The sequence below is a fragment of the Bos mutus genome, chromosome 18 (assembly GCF_027580195.1).
Source record: "Bos mutus isolate GX-2022 chromosome 18, NWIPB_WYAK_1.1, whole genome shotgun sequence".
Lineage (NCBI taxonomy): Eukaryota > Metazoa > Chordata > Mammalia > Artiodactyla > Bovidae > Bos > Bos mutus.
Genome location: NC_091634.1, coordinates 60145419 through 60168452, shown reverse-complemented (window position 1 = coordinate 60168452; position 23034 = coordinate 60145419). Strand labels below are relative to the sequence as shown.

Below are 23034 nucleotides of genomic sequence, written 5' to 3'. Positions count from 1 at the left end.
AGTGCCTGTTTTTCCCTCATTCTTGCCTAGTCCAACTCTCTTCATCACCGTTTTTTTTCCCCGAGCCAGAAATCAGTGTCCTGGCCTGTGTGTGTGTTTAGAGGGAACGTCTGTCCGGGGAGCCAGTTTGTCTCGTGCTGCCTAGCTCCCTGTGTCTCCCTCTCCCGTCCATTTTCATCCTCTGTCTGCTGGGCTGCGTATTTGGTGATTAATCCCATTTTGTCCTCAGATAGTTGGCGTGTGGTTTACATGTCTGGTGTCTGCAGTGAGGACCTTCACGTCAAGGTCCACCTGGGGCTTTCACCCACTCAGGCGGCCCACGCCGTCCCAACCGGCTCTCAGACCCCTGCCAGCTGGTGACTGACCCCCGTCCTCTCCCGCTGTCCCCTCTCTGCAGATGACGTGCTGACTAAAGACGCGGGTGAGTGTGTGATCTGCCTGGAGGAGCTGCTTCAGGGGGACACGATAGCCAGGCTGCCCTGCCTGTGCATTTATCACAAAAGGTATGAGGGAGCTGGCAGGCCCAGCTCTTCCACACTCAGACCCCAGAGGGCTCCTTCCCTGTGGTGGGAGGAAAGAGCCAGCCGTCACAAGGACCCTGAACAGGGTCGAGGCAGAGGCCAGCAGGCGGGGACGTCTGGACGTGCAGGGCGCAGAGCCGGGGAAGCCTGTGGATCCCTGGCCCCCTGGAAGGTTGGGTATCTGTGTGTCTCCTTGAGCACCCCCTGCTCCGCAGTGTGCAGAGACTGGTCTGTGCCGCGGGGTCTGCGCGGAGGGAGGTGCTGGCTGCCCCGCCCCGCTCCTCGGCCCCAGGCCCCACCCCATCGGGGCCCTCGAGGCTCCTCCCAGGCCCCGCCCCTCGCCCCCAGAGGCCCCGCGGGCGGTAATATTCACTACCTGTGGGGCTGGCGCCTCCATAGTTAACAGGGCCGAGATTCGTCCTCAGGCTCCAGCTCGAGCCTGGGTCTTGTTTCCAATTGGAAAGAAGATGCCTCACTCAGGACGGGAGGCTGCCCCGTGCCACCCGTGGCCACACTACTCTCGGCCCTTGGGGTCCCAGAGCCGCGTCTTGACGCAGGCTTTCCTGAAGCCTGACTGGGGCCGCCGGCCACAGGCCGCACTCGGATGCGGTTGCTGCTGGGAGGGCGCGAGTGAGGGCCGGGGAGCCGGGCCCGGCGCCAGGCCGGCAGCGTCCCGGCAGGCACTGACCAGAACTGAGGACAGGACTCTCGCTCTGGGGGAGACTTACGCAAATAGCCAGTCTGGTTCCTGTTTCGAAAAGACAGGCTCGGACACCCCTTTCTATGACCCCAGGACTTCACTGCCGGCCTTTGCCTGGCGCTCCTGAGTTCCCCCCCTGGCCACCTTCTCCTGGGAAGGGCTGGCTGCTGGCTGCCCGCCACAGCCGGGCAGAGCAGTGGGGTCTCCTGAGAAGTCACCGCCAGGGAGGGAGCCTCAGGAGACAGCCCGCTTAGGGCGCTGCCCAGCCTTCCTCGCCCTTCAAGCCTTGGAGACGGTCGCCTGGCCGCCCCTCGCAGCCCCCCCCGCACTCCCCGTCTCTCTGGTAGTTGTGCCGTCTTCCCGGACTCCACGCCTCCGAGGCCTCATCCCTCTCTAGGCCGCTCTCCCCACTTCCTATGGGCCTAGGCCCACGCCACCCCACCTTATGGCACGGGGCCTCCGGCTGAGCCAGCACCCACCTGAGTGCCCTGCTCCTTCCCGCCAGTAGACAGTGGGTGTCGGGTCCTCGCGGGTGAGACGTAGGAATCCTGCTCGGAGACCCGGCCCTGAGGAGCAGCTGCTCAGCCAGTGACGCGCCCCCCTTGCCGTCTCCCCCCTCAGTTGCATAGACTCGTGGTTTGAAGTGAACAGATCTTGTCCAGAACACCCTGCGGACTGACCCTGCTGGGCTCGCTTGCTGACTCCTCTCAATGGTGAGCCAGTGACTGGGGGCCTGGAGTGGGGAGGACGTTGCTGAGCTGGCTTCACAAACCCCCGCCTCCCCACTGAAAGGGGTCGGGGGAAGAGGGTCTAAGCAGCAGTGCTTCTGTGGGGTGGGAGTGGTTCCTGGGAAGCCTGAGAGTCCACTCTTGCATGGTCGTCCAGAAGAATCTGGACGGGTGGAGGTGGAGTTGGGGAAAGACCAGTGTGATCCAGACGTTGAGAGCAAATCTCCCTGAGAAGGTTCAGCAGGAGCCTCAGAAAGTGCTGGGTGGGGGGAGCCTGTGCCTTGTACTCCCTGGGCTGTGGAGCAGGTCCTCACCCCGGTGGGGGGGTCCTGCTTCTTTGGGAATGGGGACATCTCGCTTGCACCCCCATGTGGACATCACGGTCATTGAACAGGACCGCGCACTGTCCCTGCAGCACTTGTCAGCAGTCAGCTGACCAGGTTCTTGCCTCCCCTGGCCACCTCCCTCACCCCACTCCAGATGAGTCGGGGGCCTCCAGGCCAGACTTGGGGCCCCGCCACCACAGCCCAGGTCCCTGGCTGCGCTGCAGACCAGCCCAGCCAGCTTCCTCCCCAGAAAGGGGAGTGCCCGTCAGCTGGTGGGCATTTCCCACCCTGTAACCATTGTATAGCCCATGTCTCCCTTGGGCACCTTGCTTTACTGCTGAATGTCCTCTCCTGTCCTCATCCTACCTGTCCCTTCCGCCAAACAGACAACATCCCCAGAGGAACCAAAACTCACCTCATCTCACACCCAGGGGTTCAGGGGCCTCTTTCCGTTCTTTCTCGTTCTCTCTTCGTCTCCCTCTTTCTCTTGTTTTTTTGTTTTCTTTTGTTCTTTGTTAGGTTTGTTTCATTTATCCCAAGTAAACCCCCAGAACAGCTGACGATGTCAAACTATTCAGGGACACTTGCTCTTTTTACCTTCACCTCAAAAACTGAGGACGTGGGGTGAAGAAAACGCGAGGGGAAGAAAGAGGCAGAGGGCATGGAGCCTGGCACCGGCTGCAAGTCCAGATTCCCAGCATGACTTCCGGTTCGGGGGGCGCCCCAGCCCGGCCTCCGCAGGACGCACACGGCCGGCCTCGGGCCCACCAAGCTCGACTGACATCTTCCGGTCCCCACAGGGACAGCCAGGGCCCCGTTCCTGAGAGGAGGCTTCGGACACTGGGGCAGAGCTGAGCTGGGGACAGCAGTGGGAACAGGGCGCCCTCCTGCACTGACTTCCAGAGAATGGCCCCCCTTTCTCCCTGAGGACACCAGATTGGATGAGAGCCAGTTTGAGAGAAGAAAGAATCACCCGCTATCCTTCCCCTCATCCTCATCCCAGGAGGGAAAGGGCATTTTCTTTTTCACCTTTGAAAGGCATTGTGGGTCTGTCTCTAAAGTGTTTACAAAAAAAAAAAAATTATAAAAAAAGCAAAAAGTCTAGTGTCGACTGGTGTTTTCCCTCGTGATGTTTACAAATCACTGTCTGCTGCCCGGCCAGAACCCACTCAGTGACAAACGAACAGAGCCGGGTTCTTGCCACTCAAGTCCCAGGGGCGCGGAGCGAGCTCACAGCCCTCCTGTGCCCGGCATCCAGCGGCCTCTCCATCAACCACTCTGCCTTGGTTTTTTTGTTTGTTTGATCCCCCCCCCCATTTTTCTGGCTTGATTTTGCACTTTTCTCCCCTGGGGACCCCGATATCTTGACTTTGTTGCCAAAAACAAGCCCATCAGGACCTTCTCCCCCTTCTTCCCATTTCTCCTTCCCACTTCCCTCCTGGTTCTGGTCAGTTCAGAGGATTTAACAATCACAAGTGTCCTGCAAAAATGCCTGAACGTTTTTCCTAGACCCCTGTGTATTTTCTTTCTTTTTTCCAAAAAACTTAGACAAACAAAAGACTAAAAGGATGTGTACAGCTGCCCCTGTTTTCAGGTATTCTGTTTGAGAACATTTTAGCTGTTGATGTTCACGCGTGACATCAGTTCCGGCAAGATAGGTTTCTGTATTTATATATTAAAATCCAAAACAAAAAAAAAAACCTTATAAAATGTTTAAAAAAATGTTCAAAGCTGGGGGAAAAGGCTTTCTTCATTAGTCAAGGTGTTTTGATATGGTATTAAAATAATGTCTAATAAAAGATGCACTGTGTGACTTCATTTTAATCAAGTATCATTACACAACCAAGAAGTGAGCGTTGAAGGTCTCCGTCCCTGCTCTCTCGCCCACCCGCCTTAGCCTTCCTTCAGGCTAGTGTCGGGGCTACGAGTGTGTGACACAGTTCTCAGCGCGGATTCATGGGTGAGGGAACAGGGCAGGGCAGGCTGGAGTCCCGAAGGTTTACAAACCCGCTCAAGCCCCGTGGAATCTATCTGGCGTTACCTGTGGCGTGGTCATGACAGAACTTTTCTGGAAAAATCTGCTGGGCAAGGATCTTGCAGCCCGTGGAGGTTGTAGGGACTCGCGTTCTTCCAGGCATTACCCCACCACCACCATCCTTGGCTCCTCATTCTGCACCCTGCCCTTGCTGTTGCTCCGGCCGAGTCTCCATGCTGACTCACGGGCATGCTTCATTGAGGCCCAGAAAGAGGCCCTGCTTTGGAGCTGAGCCAGCTCAGAGCCCTCAGAGCCCTTGAATTAGAACCAGCCACTCTGGGCTCACCAGAGTTGGCACACCTTGGGCAGGGTGGGAAACATAGGGCAGCAGGTACCAGTGCCCACCTGGCCTGTGTCTCTGCACCAGACCGGCTCCCAGAGAGGCACTGCAGGGCCTGCAAGGGCAACTCAGGAGGGGGACACATGCTCTGCCGGCCTCCAGCCCCCCGCGGGTGGGCTCTGACCCCACCAAGGCCCTGCAGTCATGTTCTGTCAGACGCTTGCTGAAGCACCTGCTCTGTGCATTGCAGGCTGGTGGGCAGCTGTGAGCCAAGGCCCCAGCATGTCCAGCGTTCCAGAGAAAAACTCGAGAGGAGTTTGGCTCCAAGCTGGTGGGGTGGTGACCCCGGAACCTGCAGTTGCTATGGTGGCAGGAACCTGGGCTCTAAACTGTCTGTATGAGGCTTCTCTGCCTGGCAGAACCATGTTGGGGAAAGGACTCCCATCTAAACCTCAGATGCCCCACATGTGAAGTGGGAACAAAGTCACAGCTCAGAGGCCACCGTGAGGGTCAGAATCTGCCCGGAAGCCTTGGCACATGCATAGCAGGCTCTCATGGCTTTGTCGCCACAGAGAGCACTGTTCTTTTCACAGCGCCTCCTGCTTCTGCCTGGCAACTGTGTCTCCCTGTTCTATATTTAATTCCTCCAGCAAAGGTGGCCGTGAACGTCTCCTTGCCTGACCCCTAGGCCTGCAGGCAGAGGGGACCCATGTGCCCACCTCGGTGGCTTAGACCTGGCAGCCTTGGCGGCACCCTGGGTGAGCCGGGTGAGAGGAGGGCTGGAGCCCACACCCCGGGTGCTATTCCAGGCTCCTGTGCCGGTGTTTATCCCACCCCCAGGGACTTCACTCCCACCCGGCTCACTACAGCCCTCTGCTGGTGTCCGTGGCCTCTGACTTCAGCCCGATTGCCAGCTCCTGGGTGGGGGTGGGATGGGGTTGTCCTGGCTTCCCAGATGGAACTGGTGTCTGTCATCCTCCAGCCAAACGGTTCTCCCGAGCTCTGCCTTTCTGAGGGCGGGGGGGGGGCGGGGGGGATTGGCAGGAACTGGGAGGTGGGTTCCACCCACTCGCTCTGCTAGCTCAGGACACTTGGCTGTTTAATAGCTATGTCTGACTCTTTGCGACCCCATGAACTGTACCCTGCCAGGCTTCTCTGTCCATGAGATTTTCCAGGCAGGAATACTGGAGTGGGTTGCTATTGGAGGATTGCCAAGTGGACTGCACACTTGGAGAGGGTGGCTTCCTGCACAAAGGGCACCTCACTAAAACTAGTCATCTAGTAGTCCCAGGCGGGGCTAGCGGTAAAGAACCCGCCTACTGATGTAGGAGACATAATAAGAGACTCAGGTTCAATCCCTGAGTCAGGAAAATCCCCTGGAGGAGGGCATGGCAACCCACTCCAGTATTGCCTGGAGAATCCCATAGAGAAGCCTGGCAGGTTATAGTCCATGGAGTCGCAAAGAGTCAGACGTGACTGAAGCAAGTTAGCACGCACAGTAGCCATTTAATTATGTCGAGGTTTTTAGGTCCTTATTCCTAGGAAACATGCTGAATTGTATAGGTGAATGATGTGAAAAAATTTGTAACTCAATTCCAAATGATTTCCCAACAATACACACACGAAGCAAGCCAGGTAAGAATATTCACTGTTGAATCTTCAGTGAACGGTGTATTTGTTCTTTCAACTCTCCTGCATGTTTGGAGCTTCTCCTTATAAAGAATTGTGGGGAAATGGCCATTCGCTGAGCACCTACTAGTTGCCAGGCGCTGGGGGATGGGGTGGCACACCAGGGAGGAGCCTTGGCCCTGCAGAATGCCACCCTGGAGGACTGCTGGTGGCAGGCAGCCTGCGTGGAGGGGAGGCACCAGTGAGTTCATGTGGCTGATGGTTAGTGTTCCTGTTTCCTTTATTGGGTGGCGGTGGGGGTGGGGACATGAAACTTGCCCCACACTACCCCTGTTACATCCAAGGGACAGAAATGTCACAGTAGAGCGAACTCAGGGCTCAGCCTGGTGTTAGCAGAGGAATCTGAACAAAGCTTGTCTCAGAGGGGCTGCCTCTGCTGGGGGCTTGAACAGTTGATGGGTGATGGGGTGGAGTCAGGAAAGGAGCTCAGCGGGGTCTTAGGAGGATGGGAGTGAAATGAGTTGGGGTACGCTGGCTCCCTGCACCCCTTGCTCAGCCTCTTTCCTGAGGGCCAAGGCCACCAGGGAGGGAGGTGGGCCTCCACCAGAGGCTTCTGGGACCTGCAGGTGGGTGGGGGCTTGGAGATCTGTTTCCTGGGCTCCAGGCATCTGCTGGACCCTGGGAAATGGGGGGCCCAGAGCTGAGAGCTGTAAGTCCCTGCAAGGGGAGCAGACACCCCAGGCGATACTGGTGTCTGAGCTTTGTGGTGTCAGGCGCCCTCGCGTGGGCTTAGGGGGAACGACTGCCAGGACGAGGAGCTCTGGCTAGAAATTGTGACCAAGCCTGGGGCAGGTCTCGGGGTGACAGAGCCTGACGTGAGAGTCAAGAAAGCTGGTAGAGAAACATACCACACCGTGGACAGTTGTGGGACTGGGAAAATCACTTCCATTTACAGTGATTGGTAGCAGCCACTTGAAGGACATGATCAGAATGTTCTAGAGCCCAGTTTGGGGGCTCAGTGGGGGGAGTCTATGGTAAGTGAGGATGGCCATGGTTTAGTCCTCAGGTCCTGGGGTTCTCACGGGCAGAGCAACTGGGACAGGGACCTGGGTCCCCTGAAGTGACCTTCCTCCTGCAGCCTGAGCACCGTCCCCTCCTCAGGCTGCAACAGATCAAAGAGCAGGGGCCGGGTGAGGGATGAGGGCATCACGGGCCGAAGGACAGAGAATCTGGAGGAGGTGGGGTGGGCAGGCACAGGAGGCCATTCACAGGTGCAGCTTGCTCATCTTCAGACAGTTGCAAGTGGGGCTCAGGTTTATTTGGGGGTAGGGGAGGGCGCGGGATTGAGAACGTGGAGCAGAACTTCCCCTCCCCACCAGCAAAGGGCGTTCCCCTCACCAGGCAGATGGGGCTGGGCTATAGGTGCTGCATCCCCAGCTTTTGTTCTGTCCTGGGCCGTGGAGGCCGAGAAGGGGAGTGGACCTAGTCTTTGGGGTGACCCATGGTGCCTCTCCCCCGCCCCAGGCCCAGATGTGTCAGAGCAGAGAGGAAGCTGCTTCACTGGGAATGACCCCCAGCAATTTTATTGAAGCAAAGGCTCCTGAGGACAGCAAGAGAGCTGGGGAGAAGCCGGAGGCCTGTCCAAGCTTCTCTCTCCTCCACCTGGCTTCAGGTTCATTTAAAAAGACACAGGCTCCAGAACGGGAGGTGCCACTCTGGGGGGGCTTGTGGGCTAGGTGCCCAGAGCCCCTCACAGCACCTTGCCTGGGTTCATGAGGCCTTGGGGGTCCAGCGTGGCCTTGATCTGCCGCATGGTCTCCATGCCTACCTCGCCCACTTCCTCGGGCAGCAGCTGCCGCTTGCCCAGCCCAATGCCATGTTCCCCGGTGCACGTGCCGTGGAGTGCTAGTGCACGCCTGGGAGGCAACCGGAAGGGACCCTCAGTGGGAGCCCCCCTAGCCCCTGCCACCACCTTCCTGCCCTGCCTCCCGCTTCGCCCTTACCTGCCCAGCTGCTCTGCAAAGGCCTGGACCCTGAGGAGCTCCTCGGGGTCCTCGGGGTCTACCAGCAGGATGCAGTGGAAATTCCCGTCGCCCACATGCCCGACAATGGTTCCTGGGGGCCCAGAGGACAGAGCTGTGGCCCTGGCCCCGTCCCACCCTGCCCCACGCGCCCGCAGGGGGCTGGCGGAACCTGTGAGTCTCCAGGCCTCCAGGTCCTCTTTGGTCTGCACCAGGATCTCTGGCAGCCGGGAGATGGGCACACACACGTCGGTAGAATAGCCCTGGGTTGGGGCAGCTCCGTGAGCAATAACCCCCTCACCCAGCATGCCCGGGAGGTAAGGGGTCAAGGCTACAGATGGGCTCAGGGAGCTCGGCCTCTCACATGCATGTGTCCGCTCCGTCTCTAAGCCTCAGTTTCCCCTGGGGAACAAGAGAACTGGCCCACATAGGCTTCCAGGGCTCTCAGCCTGCTCCCCACCCCCGATCAGGTCCCCCATTACTGGCTACCTGGGGCCCTGTCTCCCCTTCCCATAGGCTACCATCTCCCCCTTCACCACCTCTTCCTCCAGGAAGGCTGCCTTCTGTTTTGAAACTCCTAAGGGCACCATGCTGCCACTGCTCAGTCCCTGCACCCAGGGCCTGGCTCAAGGAAGGGGCTCCCTCCCAAGGATGTGGCAGTCTTGCCCGCCAGGGCCTTGGCTGGCCACCCTGGACGATAGGGTGCCAGGCCGAGGAAAGGCTCCCACCTGCATCCCAGCCCGCTCACCTTGCAGCCCGGCCGCAGGGCCAGGCTTGCGTACCAGGCGTTGTGCCGGGCTGCCCAGAGGCGGCTGCGCTCCTCTGCCTCCTTGGCCCAGGAGAAGTGGGAGCCTCCGTTATGACGGATGATCTCCTCTGTAGGAGGCGGGGGGGAGTTACACCAAGCTCTACTCTGGGGGCAGCCTGTGCCCCCTGCCCACAGCACCCCAGCACACCTGTACGCTGCACCTGCTCTGCCAGCGCCTGCTCGGAGCCATGGAACTCGAGGAAGAGCGTGGGTGCCACGCAGCAGTTCAGCTTGCTGTGCCTGTTGCAGGCATCCATCATGACCTCATCTAGGAACTCTGGGGCCAAGGAGAGGCCAGGTGAAGTGAAGCTTGGCCTTTAAAAGGGGCCTCCCCCGGGGAGCCCACCTGGACTGCTTACCAATGCGGGCCACAGGTACTGCAGCCTGAAGGATGTGTACGGTGCTGTCCACCGCCGCCTGGACAGTGGGGAAGGCACAGGTGGCGGCCACAGTGGCCTCAGGAACAGGGTGCAGGCGCAGAGTGGCGGCTGTGATGAGGCCCAGCGTTCCCTCGGAGCCCACAAAGAGCCCGGTGAGGTTGTAGCCGGCTGCGCTCTTCCTGGGCCCGGGGACACAAGGCAGGTGAGCATCCAGGCCACATGCCGCCAGATCTCTGGCTAGAGGCCAGCAGGGAGCAGAGCCCGAGGTCTGGGCTGACCGCCCTCGGTGTAGACTACCCCCCAGGCAGCCGCTCCCCTAGGCGCCTGCTAAGTCGCTTCAGTCCTGTCCAGCTTTCTGCGACTCCGTGGACAAGGCTCCTCTGTCCCTGGGATCCTCCAGGCCAGAACCCTGGAAGGGGCTGCCGTGCCCTCCTCTGGGGATCTTCCCCGCCCAGGGATGGAACCTGCGGCTCCCGGGGCTCCTGCCTCGCAGGCGGATTCTCTGAGCTTGAGCCGCCGGGGAAGCCCTGCAGTTCCCCGGCACAACCCCCACCACTGGACTACCAGCTTGGGCCCGCAGGACAGTCTCAGGTCTCCCGGGGGCCGCGGCCGAGAGAGGGCGCTCACCGGAAGCGCCGGCCGGGGCCTGCGGTGTGCAGCCGCTGCCCGCTGGGCAGCACCACCTCCAGGTTCAGCACGTTGTCGCGCATGGTGCCGTAGCGCACAGAGTTGGTGCCCGAGGCTCCAGTGGCCGCCATGCCACAGAGAGAGGCGTCTGCACCTGGGTCTGGAGGGCAGAGGGCAGCTTGGTGCCCGCAGAGGGGTCCCACCGAGCCTCAGAAACACCCCGCCCCCAGAGAGCCCGCCAGGCCCGGGGAAATGCCCCAGCCTACCCACAGGGAACCAGAGGCCGCTGTCCCGCAGGTGAGTGTTGAGAGCTTTGCGGGTGACGCCGGGTTCTACCACCACAGAGAAGTCTTCGGGATTCAGCTCCAAGATTCGGTCCATACGGGTCAGGTTGATACAGACGCCACCCTGGCGGGAGGCATGCAAAGAATGGCTGCCCTAGGTCTTCCTCCAGGAGGACCTCAGCTCGTGGCCAACCTCCCAGCAGGCGGACCAGAGCTCCAGGATGGCTGGTAAGGGGCGCCGATCGTGAGCGTGGTGGAGGAGGCCGCCGCCCATGTGACAAGTGTGACGGGAGAGCCTGGCCCGAGGAGGAGGCTATCCGCAGCTCATACCTGGACCGCGCAGACTCCACCCTCCAGCCCGGTGCCTGTGCCGAAGGGGATGATGGGCACGCCTTGGCCATAGCACAGGGCTGCCAGCCGGCTGACCTGCTCCACATTCTGGGGCCACACCACAGCGTCCGGAGGTTGGCACCTGCAACCAGACCCTCAGCAGTGTAGGGGTGTGTGGTACCTTCAGGTCCTACTCATGTTTGTAGGTATTGCAGGGCCTGAGGCTGCGCAGTGGGTAGAGAACACCCTTCTTGGGGCACAGAGGAGAGGTGGAGAATGCCAGAGCGCCCAGAAGGGTGCCGAAGACATCCCAGGACCCTCACTCCCCAGGGGTTCTGATGTGGAGGGGGTACCCACCTGTGCATGGACTCATCGTGCCCGTGCTGCTCTCGGACCACAGCCGCGGTAGACACGTAGGGGCTCCCCACAACTGCCTTCAGAGCCTCCACAAAGCCCGCGCTGAGTCTGCCCTGCAGGGGAGAAACGCACGTTGGCAGGGTCACTCAAAGATATCTGGGGCCACCTGTCTGGTGGGAGGGGAGGGGTGGGGCTTCCACTGCCTGTGAACAGAGGCACCCACAGCCCTGCCCCACATTGGCAGGGGCCTCCTAGGGCTCTTGGAGCCCTTCTTGGGTATTTCTTCCCATTTTACTGACGGGGAAAAGAGGCCATCGAATCCATGACAGGACCTGGCCTAGAACCAGCTTCCTGCCTCCCATGCATTCTTTCAAAATGTGTGTGTGTTCCGGAGCCCCAAAGGGGCACTCTGGAGTTGAAACCCCCCAGCCCCCCTCATGGTAGACACAGGGGCTTCAGCCGCCCTCACTAAACACCCACATCTGACATGGGGTGAGCCCAGCGATCCTCCCCAGGAGATCTCCTGATGCTGGGGCAGCATGGAGCCAGGCCCCCCACCCTCTAAGGGGCTCCTCCCCTCCTACCCACCTGCGTCCCCCTGGAGCAGTAGCCCCTCCAGGAGAACAGTCCCCAGCTTGCAGGCCGGAGCAGGATGGCCATAGCTGTGCAGTTGCCAGTTACCACCACGGGCTATTGGTTGTGCTGGGGGCGGGGCTGCTTAAGGTGGTGCAGCCTTAAGGTGGCCCTGCCAGACCCTGCTTAGTCAGTACTTCTTGAAGGAGAGGTGAGGTTTACTGAACCAAAGGGAGACGGAACAGCAGCCACTACCTAATTTAAGATTATGCAATGACTTCTTGTGGTCCGAGTACCCAGGGCTCCAGCCAGGCTCAGGGGCTTGGCAAATACCCTTGAGCTTTCTCATCCCACAAGACCCAGCTCCAGTGTCACGGAGTAAGCCTTGATGGGGATCTGAGACGGAAAGCGCAGGGAGGCTCTTGGGGGATGGGGTGGGCTATTGCAGTAAGGCAAGCCAGGAAGACATCCTGGAAGAGGAGTGCTAAGGATGAACAGCAATTTACCAGGTAAGTGAAGGAAAAGACAGTTGCATCCCTTTGTCTCCACTCTCCTACTGGGCATATCCCAGGATCTTGGGGAGTGACGTGGCTGCTGCTCTTGAAGGTATTCCAAGCTTGGTTTTCCTTCTACAGAAACTGAAAAAAAACGTGCTGTAACATTACTGAGATAAAGCTATTCTTGTCTTTGTTTTCCTTCCCAGTCAAACCAGGAATACAAACTCCTACTTGGGTCTTTCTCCCCAGCCACATTTGAAATGAATCCATGTGTCCACTTTCAATGTGTTGCTTAACTGGCTTATCTGAAAAGTTGTCTCTTTGTAACTTCCCTGGTGATCCAGTGGTTAAGACTCAACGTTTCCAGTGCAGAGGATGCAGGTTCAACCCCTGGTCAGGGAACTAAGATCCCACATGTCACACTGCCAAAAATTTTAAAAAGAAAAATCAAAAAAAGTCTCTTTTACAGTTGGTTAGTTCAAATCAAGATCTAGGGAAAGCCCTCACAGAGCAACTGGTTATTGTGTCTCATAAGCCTCTCTTAATCTACAACAGTTTCCCTCTCCCCCATTTTTCCGTGCCATTTACTTGTTAAAAACTAGGGCGTTTGTTCTGTAGAATTTTCCACGTTTGGTTTTTGGATGATTGCATTCTTGTGGGGTCGCTTAATATATTTCTTTAGCCTCTGTACTCTGATAACTTATATGGTGGATACCTGACATTACACGTTTTTCATAGCCTATAAAACTTTACAACACCAAGAGTGAACCGTAGTGGAGGCAGATTTCTAAAAGATCATTTAGGAGGTTGGCAGATCCCAGGCAAGAATGAAGATTGTGACAAGAGAATCTATCTTTCTAAATGTATAAAGCGACCTCTCTGAAGAGGGTGGAGGAAACAGGTGCTGATTTACATGAATGGAGTTTTCAGTTAGACTAAAGGCAAAAGGAATTGCCCATAAGCACTGTCCACAAGTCGGTCAAGTTGTTTCCCACAGGGAGACAAGTTAATACTTCTGAATTGGCTTTACGTGTAACTGGATTGATTGACTAAATTAATAAGTAGGGAAAACAGATAAGTCTCCTGTGCAGAAGAATTGTAAATAAATTATGTGGAACTTTCCCCCTAAAGGGCGGAAGCATAACTTCGCACTTCCTAATTGTGGGCTGCTCCTAGGGACTTCCTTCCGCAGTGACAGTATGGAAAGGGGGAAAGGAGAAGGGTCACGTTATAGTGGAGGGGCCTGGCAAGTGCTACTCCAGTCCGATGATCAAAATCAACACCAGCAGTCAAATCCTGTTGACGGTGCCTGTCCTGTGTTGAATAGAATCCTCTCAAAATTCACGTCCTTCCCAGGACCTCAGAGCGGACTATATTTGGAAAGTGGGTTGTCGCAGATATAATCACTTAAGATGGTGTCCTACTGAGTAGGGTTGGCCTTTAGTCCGGTGTGACTGGTGTCCTTATAAGAAGGGGAGAAGAGACACTGAGACGAGAGGAGGATGTCACGTGACCATGGAGGCAGCAGAGAAGGGGCTGTGTCGGCATCTCGGAAGCTGGGAGGGAGCGACGAAGGGTTCCTCGCTGTCGGTTTCAGATGCTACATCTCGGAAGCTGGGAGGGAGCGACGGAGGGTTCCTCACTGTCGGTTTCAGATGCTACATGGCCTTGCCAACAATTGGATTTCAGAATCAAGAACTCTGAAAGGACAAGTCTGTGTTGCTTTCAGTCACTCACTTTGTGATACTTTTTTTATTTTATAACAGCCCGAGGAAGCTAATATACTGCCCTTGATAGGATAGGATAAAAATGGTTCTTTTTACCTCTAATGCCTTCCTCCCCAAAACCCATAACCCCAGTCTAACCATGACAGAAACATCAGACACTCACCAATAGGGGAATATCAGAATGCCTGACAGTACTCAAAGCCGTCAAAGTAATCAAAATTCGATTTCGTTGCTAAAGTCCATTGCTCAGTAACCCATTAACAGCAACATTTATTGGCTTACATAATATTTAATTCTCACAGTTCTGGAAGCTGGGGTGTCATGGTCAAGGCATGGGCAGATCTAGTGTCTGATAAGAACCACTTCCTGGATCAGACAGCTGTCTTCTTGATGAGTCCTTGCGTAGTGGAAGGGGCGAGGGAGCTTTCTAGACTAAGCACACTTATGATGGATTCACCCTCCCGACGTAATCATCCCCGCAAAGACCCTACCTTTAAGTACCATTGCATTGGGGGTTAGTTTTCAACCTATAAATTTTGTGGAGACACAAACATTCAGTCTGTAGCAAAGCCTAAGGAGACGTGAAGGCTAAATGTAGCCTCCTGGATGGAATCTGGCAACAGAAAAAGTAGTCAGTAAAATTAAGGAAGTCTGAAAAACTATGGCTTTTAGTTAATAATATACTATTATTGATTAATTGGGCTTCCCAGGTGGTCCTTGGTAAAAAACCTGCCTGCCATTGCAGGAGACATAAGACATTTGGGTTTGAACCCTGAATCAGGAAGATCCCCTGGAGCAGGGCATGGCAACCCACTCTGTATTCTTGGAGAATCCCATGGACAGAGGAGCCTGGAGGGCTGTAGCCCATTAGGGTCGCAAAGAGTCAAACATGACTGAAGCAACTTAGCACTCACATGCATTGGTTCATTAATTACAGCAAATGAACCATACTAATTAATGTAAGATGTTAATAATAGAGGAAAACTGTGCACTCTTGTTGGGGAGGAGATATGGAGCTCTGCTATCTGCTCAATATTTGGTAAATATAAAACTTTTCTGAAAAAATTGTCAATAAAAATACAAATAGAAAAGGGGATTCATGAGGGGGGATTGGACCCTAGTAATTAAACATACCATAAAACACAATGATAACAAGTGTGATATTGTTGCATGAATAGACAGAAAGACCAGTGGAACAGAAATAGAAAGTTCAGAAGTATAACCAATTACAAATATTTTATGTTTGACAAAGGTGGCACCTAAAGTCAGTGTAGCAAAGATGAACTTATTAACACATGGTATCAGGGAGAAAAATAAAGTTGAATCCATATCCAATTTAAATACCAAAGAGATAAAATATTTAAATGTAAATAAGTGACATCATGAAAGTATTAGAAGAAAATGGTGTTATTTATTTACTTATTTTTGGCCGGGCTGGGTCTTCGTTGCTGCTCCAGGGCTTTCTCTAGTTGCAGAGAGTGGGGGCTACTATCCGGGTGCGGTGTTCGGGCTTCTTGCTGCAGGGGCTTCTGTTGCGGAGCGAGGGTGCTAGGGCGCGAAGGCGCAGTGGTTGCAGTGCATGGGCTTAGTTGCTCCCCAGCACGTGGGATCTTCCTGGGCCAGGGATCTAACCGGTGTCCCTGCATGGCAAGGGGGATTCCTACTACTGGGCCACCAGGGAAGCCCGAAATGGCATCTTTTAAATGTGTTAATCCCGTAGGTTACTAATTACAGGTTTAAAATTTCTGTTATGCAAAATGAATGAATTCTAGAAATCTACTGTACCACACTGTGCTCATGCAAAACACTACTGCACAGTATACTTAAAAAATCTGCTAAGGAGATACATCTCATCTTGAATGTCCTACATTAAAAAAAATTAATTCATTTGGCTGCACTGGGGCTTAGTTGCGGCACCCACCTTTGTTGCGGCACAAAGTTTCTTTTCTAGCGGCAACATGTGAACTCTTAGCTGTGGCATGTGGGATCTAGTTCCTCGACCACGTCCCCTGAATTGGGAGCTCCAAGTCTTAGCCACTGGACCACCAGGGGAGTCCCAAGTGTTCTTACACTTAAAACAATATTTTAATTAAAAAATGTTAAAGATCTAGCCGACAAGGAAAATGATGCAAGAACCATTTTTTTTAATTAATTTATTTTTTATTGAAGGATAATTGCTTTACAGAATTTTGCTGTTTTCTGTCAAACCTCAACATGAATCAGCCATAGGTATACTTATATCCCCTAAGAAACACTTTTTAAACTAAAGAAGAAGCATTGCTGACACTTCATTGTCACATTTAGAAGCAGAAATGTTTGCTTGACAGCAGTGTGTTGAGAAAGTATGTCTTAACGGTTATCTGATTTGTGTCAGTACACTTTAATTTCAAAAAGTACTTTTGTTGCTCTGTTTACTACCCCCACTGAATCAGTTAGCTGTTGCTATAGTATAAGAAACACCTAAAACTCCATGGCATAAAACAATAAACATGTATTCCTTTTTTTGATCCCAGGGTATCAGTGTGACATGGGAAGGGGCTGGAGACTAAGGTCAGCCATGTAGGCAGTCAGACATGCCCATATGATCAACCAACCTCCAGTAAAGACCCTGGATACCAAGGTTCAGCTGAGCTTAGGGTTAGCTGTACCCCGCGTATGATGTCACACACCATTGCTAGGAGGATCAAGTGCTGTGTGCATGACACCGCTGAGAGAGGACAGCTGGAATCTTGTGCCTCGTGTCTTCTGGACCTTGGCCTTTGTGCCGTTTCTGTTTCTGATTTTAATCTGTATCCTTTCACTGCAGTAAAATGTAGCCATGAGTATAACAGCTTGCTGAGTTCTGAGTCCTTCTAAGGAAAAATTGAACCTGAACATGGCCTGGGGGAGCCCCTAAAACAGTCATGTTATCATTTTGAAGCCATAAACAGCTTATCTTTGTCAGAATTAAAACTTGTTGGCTTCTCCAGGCCTTTTCCATTTGTGAACAGGTATTTGGACCAATGGAGTCCTGATCTGTTCTGTTAATATTTATGGATCTGCTCTTAAAATAGAGGAAGCTTTGATTCAGTTGCTTATTTTGTAATAATACTTTGTCCAATGGGGGAAGGAGAGGGTGGGATGAAGGAACACTGAAATATATACATTACCATGTGTGAAACAGAGAGCTAATGGGAAGTTGCTGTGCAGTGCAGGGAGCTCAGCCTGGTGCTCAGTGACAACCTAGAGGGGTGGAATGGGGTGGGAGGTGGGAAGGAGATACAAGAAGGAGGGGACGTGTATACCTGTGGCTGAACGGTGCTGATGTATGGCAGAAACCAACACAACACTGTAAAGCAATTATCCTCCAATTAAAAATAAATATATTATAAAAAAAAGACTAAGGCAAATAGAAGAAATAAAACAAGTTCAGAATATTTGCTTTTTAAAAGAATAATAGTGTCCAATAATATTCAAGCCTATGTCTTTCTGACTTATATGCAGTTATCTCTAAATTCTCTATAAAAACCAATGTACCCAAAATTAAACCTGATTCAGAATGACTATGATTTTTTTCCCCTAAGGTGGGATAAATAGGATATTCTTTTTTAAAATTTGTTTGATTATTTACTTACTTTGGCTGATTCCTGTCTTGGTTGCAGCACTTGGGATCGTCGTTCCATCATCTGGGACCTCCTAGATGTAGTACACACATCCTAGATGTGACGCGCAGGCTTAGTTGCTCTGCGGCGTGTGGGATATTAGATTCTGAGTTCTCTGAGCAGGGATCCAACCCTGGTCCTCTGCATTGCAAGGCAGATTCTTTACCACTGGGCCACCAGGGAAATCTTTTTTTCTTCTATTTTTAGTGTAGTCTTTAGGTGTCTCTTCACAAAGTGGAGATAGAGCGAGGAAATAGCTGGAGTTCTTTGCAATCCCAAGAACTGGCCAGCCCGAGAGAAGGGCCAGAGGAGCAGCTACCTACCCTGGTGTGTTGCGGAGGCACTGCTGGCCCATTGAGGTGGGCAGCCCTGAAAAGTCAGGTGATGCTGGAAGCTGCCCACTCCAGCAGGATGCACGATGCACAGGTAGCTGTTGGTGCACTCAGGTGGACAGACGTGCACGATACCGGCCGTAGCTGGGTTTCAAGTGTCCTTACTTCCTGCTCCGGTCATTCATTCCTTCCTCATCTACAGCAAGCACAGTGCTGGAAAGGCCGTGACAAATGAGACAGACAGTCCTCGTATGCACAGAGGATCCCTAGATCTCAGCCACTGACCTTGTAAGACCCCTTCGTTCATTGAGGATTAAGATGGCCTTGTCAAGCACTCAAATAAGATAAAAATTTTTTTGAGGCTCAGGTTAGTTCCATTCCCCAGAGTTCATTTATGTTAAAAATAAAGGAAAGAAACTCCCCTGGTGGTCCAGTGGTTAAGAACCCACCTCGCGATCCCTAGTCAGGGAACTAAGACCCCACGTGCATGCACGTGTGTGCTGTTGTGTCTGACTCTACAACCCTGTGAACTGCAGCCCGCCAGGCTCCTCTGTCCATGGGGATTCTCCGGGCAAGAAGAGTGGAGTGGGTTGCCATTTCCTCCTCCAGGGGATCTTCCCCACTCAGGGATTGAACCAGCGTGTCCTGCGTCTCCTGCATTGGCAGGTGGATTCTTTTACCACTGAGCCGCCTGAGAAACTCCTTGCTGCAGAGCAACTAAGCCTGTTGCTACAACTACTGAGGCCGGACGCCACAGCTAGAGGGTCGGTACCTCCAACAAAAGATCCCCCATAACGGAACAAAGATCCCACGTGCTGCAACGAAAACCTGATGCAACCAAATAATTTTTAAAAAAATAAAGGAAAAGATAGCATAATATATTCACTTTGCTACAAATTAGAAGAATTTTTGCAGGGCCCCTACTTTGTAGTTTTGCCTTGAAAAAAGTAAATTGAAGATCACTTCTCAGAGCCCTAAACAAGGAGGGAAAAGCTTGTGATTAGATATCATTCCTTTTCCATCATCTCAGCTATAAAAAAGAGGGAGGCTGGTCAACTGGCTGGGAGAAATTGGGGACCAGATGGAGTGGTGTTGTCAGACACTGGAAATAATACAAGGAAGGAATATCCACCGGTAGGGGTCTGATTATGGAGTCTTAGAGTTATGATTATAGGAATTATGGAGTCTAAGAGAGTCTTGGCTCAAACCTAACCTGCTGAGTAAAGCCTTCACTAGCCATTCTGCTCAAAAACACACCCCTCCACAAGCTCCTGATACAACTTTTGTGGGGGGCATGCCAAGTGGTGTGTAGAATCTTAGCTCCCTGACCAGGGATCAAACCCTTGCCCCTGCAGTGGAATTGCAGATCCTAAGCACTGGACCACCAGGGAAGTCCCTGATATGACCTTCTTAGCAGTAAACACCATCTGACACGCTCTGTTTTACTTGTTTATTGCCTGTCTTCCCAAGTAGAATGGAAGCTCACAAGGAGAGGGCTCTGGGTCACTCAGAGCAGTGTCCACGCACAGTGCCTGCCGCCAGCAGGTGCTTGATAAACGATGGCAGGAATGCTGAATAAAGGAGTAGAAAACAAAGACACTTGGAGGAAAAATTAAACTTATTCAGAAAAAGAATTGTTTCAAGACCTGGAAAGGAGTAAGGAATCACTGGTAATATTTGGCTAAAATTTCTTCTTAAACCTTGACCTCAGGTTCAGAGTTCAGATGAAGGAAGAGAAAATTGACAATTAAAATATAAGGTGATCAAGACAGTCCAGACCATGTGGAAGTTCTTCAGATTAGACAATCCAGTGTTTTTAGCATATAAGTAACAAAGGGGAAAAAAAGGTTTGGAGGAAGGACCTATGTATTAAAAGACAATAATCCTGGGCCATGGATTCATTTGGATTTTTAAAAAATATTTATTTATTTGGCTGTGCCAGGTCTTAGAGTGCGCAGGATCTTTAGTTTTGGCATGCACACTCTCAGTTGCATCACGTGGGATCTAGTTCCCTGATTGGGGATCAAACCTGGGCCCACTGCATTGGGAGTTAGGAGTCTTAGCCACTGGACCAGGGAAGTCCCTGACTGGATCTTGAGTTTGAAAAATTTGAAGAAATGTATGATGCTCATGGAAACAAGTTGGAAATGTGAACACCAACTGGATATTTGAATAGTATTTAGGAAATACTGTGAAATTTTTAGGTGTGATAATAGTGCACAGTGACTGTGCATTAAGTATGACCCACAGACCCCTGAGGTCTCCAAGACCCTTGCTGAGGGTCCAGGAGGTCAAGGTCACTTTTGAAAAATTACATGCTGGGGAGTCTCCTGGGGGTTCCAGACAGTGGCACCAAACTGCACTGGCAGTCACTGCCTTCTTTTAGTGTTTTCGGGCCGTGCTGAGGCATGCAGGGTCACAGTTCCCAGACCAGGGGTGGAACCCATGCCCCGTGCGGTGGAAGCACAGAGTCCTAATCACCAGACCACGAGGGAAGTTCCTGGTGGTCCCTGCTGTCTGCACTCTCACACAATTACAGGAAAGAAGCGCCAGTTTCACTAAAGAATGACTTCAGTGGAGCAGTAAGAATGATTAATTGTGCTTGTCTCAACCTTTCAGCGCTCGCCTTTTTAATATTCTGTCCGATGAAACAGGAAGTACATACAGAGTATAATACTTCTGCTGCACACAGAGATGCAATGTTGTCTCCAGGAAAACCACTTGTGCTCTTGTTTGAGTCATGAGTTGAACTAGCTGCTTTTCTCATGAAATATTTTTACTTGAATGGCTTACAGTCAATCGAAGGCTGGGTGTTTGGCAGACATTTTCTCAAAAATGAATGAAGTGAGCTGTCATTTCAAGAAAAACAAGTGACTACAAGTTGTTCCTCAATGGTAAAATTATCTTTCAAGTGAAAATTTGAATGTTGGCAAAAACCTGATTCTGCTTCCCAAAACTTATGAAAGCTTTTCTGTTGAGACCAGTGGTGATATTATTATGGTCATTTGATACTATGCAGTAAAATGTATCAACATTTTAAAGATCTTTAGGACTCAGTAAGCCAGTATTTTTCAAGTGACCAGGGTATGATATGACAAAATCATGGATTTGAGATAAAGGATCCATTCAAAGTGCAAGAAAGACCAATGAATCTTAATGTAACAGAGTACACAAGTTGTTTGATAAAATTGGATGATCTAGGATCCGTGCCCCATGGGAATGTCATTTGATCAAATGAACAAAAATAAATTTTTTTTTGCCAGTATCTAGGAACAAACCCATAGACGGAGCAGAGGAGCCTGGTGGGCTCTGGTCCACAGGGTCACCAAAGAGTAGGACACGACTGAAGCGACTCAGCGCGCATGCATGCAGGAACAAACCACACTTTATTTATGTGCTTTGGAATATTTGCTCCACTCTCAACAGTCACTATCGTAACAAAGTCTTTTTGCATCCGATAACAGCGCCGTCCAAGCATGTAGTTACTGCGAGGTGCCGATGCTTGTTGGAAAGGAAGTTGATGCTCCAACATGCTGGGAAGATGCAACAGCCACTGGGACACGGTGGGTAGTTGACTGAGAAAGTGTGAAACCTTAGTGGAAGGTCAAAAAAATTAAAGGCAACGTTTAAATTAAAATTTGCAGTATGTTTTTTTTTACTCCTCCACACTTTCCCTTTATTCTTAAGAGGAAATTAATAAAGAATAATGTGCAAGGTCTTCAGAAACAACCCCACACACAGTACTCTACGTTGTTGCATAAGGCAGTCGGGAATTTAACTCATGTGTGTGGAATTTAACTCATTGGGGGAAGAGTGTGTATTTATTCTTTTTATACATTTAAGTATTTAGTCTTTTTAAAATATGTATAATTTTTTACAAAAATAGGCTCACACTCTACATAATCTGTGTGATCTGCAGTTTTCATTTCTGAATGCATTAGACACCTCCCCCATGGAGTTAGCATGTGTGTGTGCTCAATTGCTCAGCCCTGTCCAACTCTTTGCAACCCCATAGACTGTAGACTGCCAGACTCCTCTGTCAATATGACTTCCCAGGCAAGCATACTGGAGTAGGCTGCCATTTCCTTCTCCAGGGGATCTTCCCGACCCAGAGATTGAACCCAAGTTTCCTGCATTGGCAGGTGGATTCTTCACCACTGAGCTACCAGAGAAGCCGAATGGAGTTAGTATGCATTATCATTTTCAATGTCTCCCCAAATTCCATTTACATATTATGATTATTTTAATTACATCTACTGAAAGATTTTTAGATTTTTCCAGTGTTTCGTAGCAGATATAGGCTGCAATGTGAGAACATTCATGTATATACATCGTAGTACAAGATTAAAATCTATAATTTAAAAATTTTAACTTTTGATACAATAAGGCCTTCAGAAAGATTTTATGTATTATAGTCCTACCAGAATCGCATAAAAAATTTTTTTTCGGGGCTTCCCTGGTGGTCCAGTGGTTAAGAATCTGCCTTTAGTGCAAGGGACACCAGTTCAATCCCTGGTCTGGGAGGATCCCGCATGCCGTGGCGCAGTAACTAAGCCTGTGAGCCGCAACTATTAAGCCTTTGCTGTGGAGCCTGTGAGCCACAACTACTGAGCCCGTAAGCCTAGAGCCGGCGCTCTATAACAAGAGAAGCCACCTCGGTGAGGACCTGGCTCACCGCAACTAGAGAAAGCCCATGTGTAGCAACGAAGAACCATCACAGCCAAAAATAAATAATAAAATAAATGAATGAATACACATTAAAAACTTTTTTTCGCCAAGTTGTTCCAACCCTGGGTATCCTTACTCTTTTAAAAATTGTCCAAACTGATAGGTCAAAATGATATTACATATGTTATCATATTGCTTTTCTTTGATTTTGAGTAAAGAGAAAACATTTTAAAAATATTTCTTTAGTTGCATCGGGTCTTTTAATTGCAGCATACGGGGTCTTTGGTCTTGATCTGGATCTTTCGTTGGGGCAAGCAGATGGGCTCAGGCTTGGTTGCATGTGGGGTCTTAGTTCCCTACCATGGATCGAACCTATATCCCCTGTTTTGCAAGGTGGATTCCTAACATTGGATCATCATGGAAGTCCCCTCTGCCTGCCTCTTGCTTGAAGAAAACTTTTGTCTTGTAGGCCTTCCCCAAGGTTCAAGGAGCAAATTTAATCCAAGAAATACAAACATAAAAACAGAGTCAAGCAAGTCAAAATAGTAATTGTTTAACCATTAGACAAAT

General features: G+C 51.7%; 2 protein-coding genes across 7 annotated transcripts in view; one reads left to right on the top strand and one right to left on the bottom strand.

Annotated features, from left to right (window-relative positions):
* Nucleotides 1–3379, top strand: part of ZNRF1 (zinc and ring finger 1) — an 87228-nt gene extending 83849 nt beyond the window's left edge. The window contains exons 3-5 of one of the 3 annotated variants that reach the window (XM_070388711.1): nt 398–503; nt 1843–1934; nt 2854–3379. In XM_070388711.1, the coding sequence (XP_070244812.1) occupies nt 398–503; nt 1843–1900 (164 nt within the window). In that variant the 3' untranslated portion in view covers nt 1901–1934; nt 2854–3379. Of the gene's footprint in view, nt 1–397; nt 504–1842; nt 1935–2794 lie in introns of all 3 variants that reach the window. The other 2 variants (XM_070388710.1, XM_005894314.3) reach the window with 2 other exon arrangements.
* A 2716-nt stretch (nt 3380–6095) lies between these two features.
* LDHD (lactate dehydrogenase D) lies at nt 6096–11704 on the bottom strand. Of its 4 annotated transcripts, XM_070388705.1 has the most exons (12): nt 11615–11704; nt 11027–11139; nt 10670–10811; nt 10322–10463; nt 10056–10215; nt 9408–9607; nt 9197–9325; nt 8989–9116; nt 8413–8503; nt 8223–8334; nt 8048–8135; nt 6096–6439 (listed from the first exon to the last, which is right to left on the bottom strand). In XM_070388705.1, exons 1-12 carry the CDS (start codon nt 11684–11686, stop codon nt 6236–6238), a joined length of 1581 nt encoding a protein of 526 aa, XP_070244806.1. In that variant the 5' UTR covers nt 11687–11704; the 3' UTR covers nt 6096–6235. The 4 variants fall into 4 exon arrangements, with proteins under 4 accessions (XP_070244806.1, XP_070244810.1, XP_070244809.1 ...); XM_070388708.1 differs by lacking the exon at nt 8048–8135 and having other exon boundaries at nt 6182–6439; XM_070388707.1 differs by lacking the exon at nt 6096–6439 and having other exon boundaries at nt 7773–8135.
* Nucleotides 11705–23034: the final 11330 nt, after the last annotated feature.

Bases quoted from the DNA above. Each gene is read 5' to 3' on its own strand.
- LDHD (XM_070388705.1), bottom strand. From the start codon at position 11,686: ATGGCCATCCTGCTCCGGCCTGCAAGCTGGGGACTGTTCTCCTGGAGG. The intron at 11,140-11,614 runs GTGGGTAGGAGG...TCTCCCCTGCAG, and splicing joins ACTGCTCCAGGGGGACGCAG to GGCAGACTCAGCGCGGGCTT. The intron at 9,326-9,407 runs GTAAGCAGTCCA...CCTTGGCCCCAG, and splicing joins AGTACCTGTGGCCCGCATTG to AGTTCCTAGATGAGGTCATG.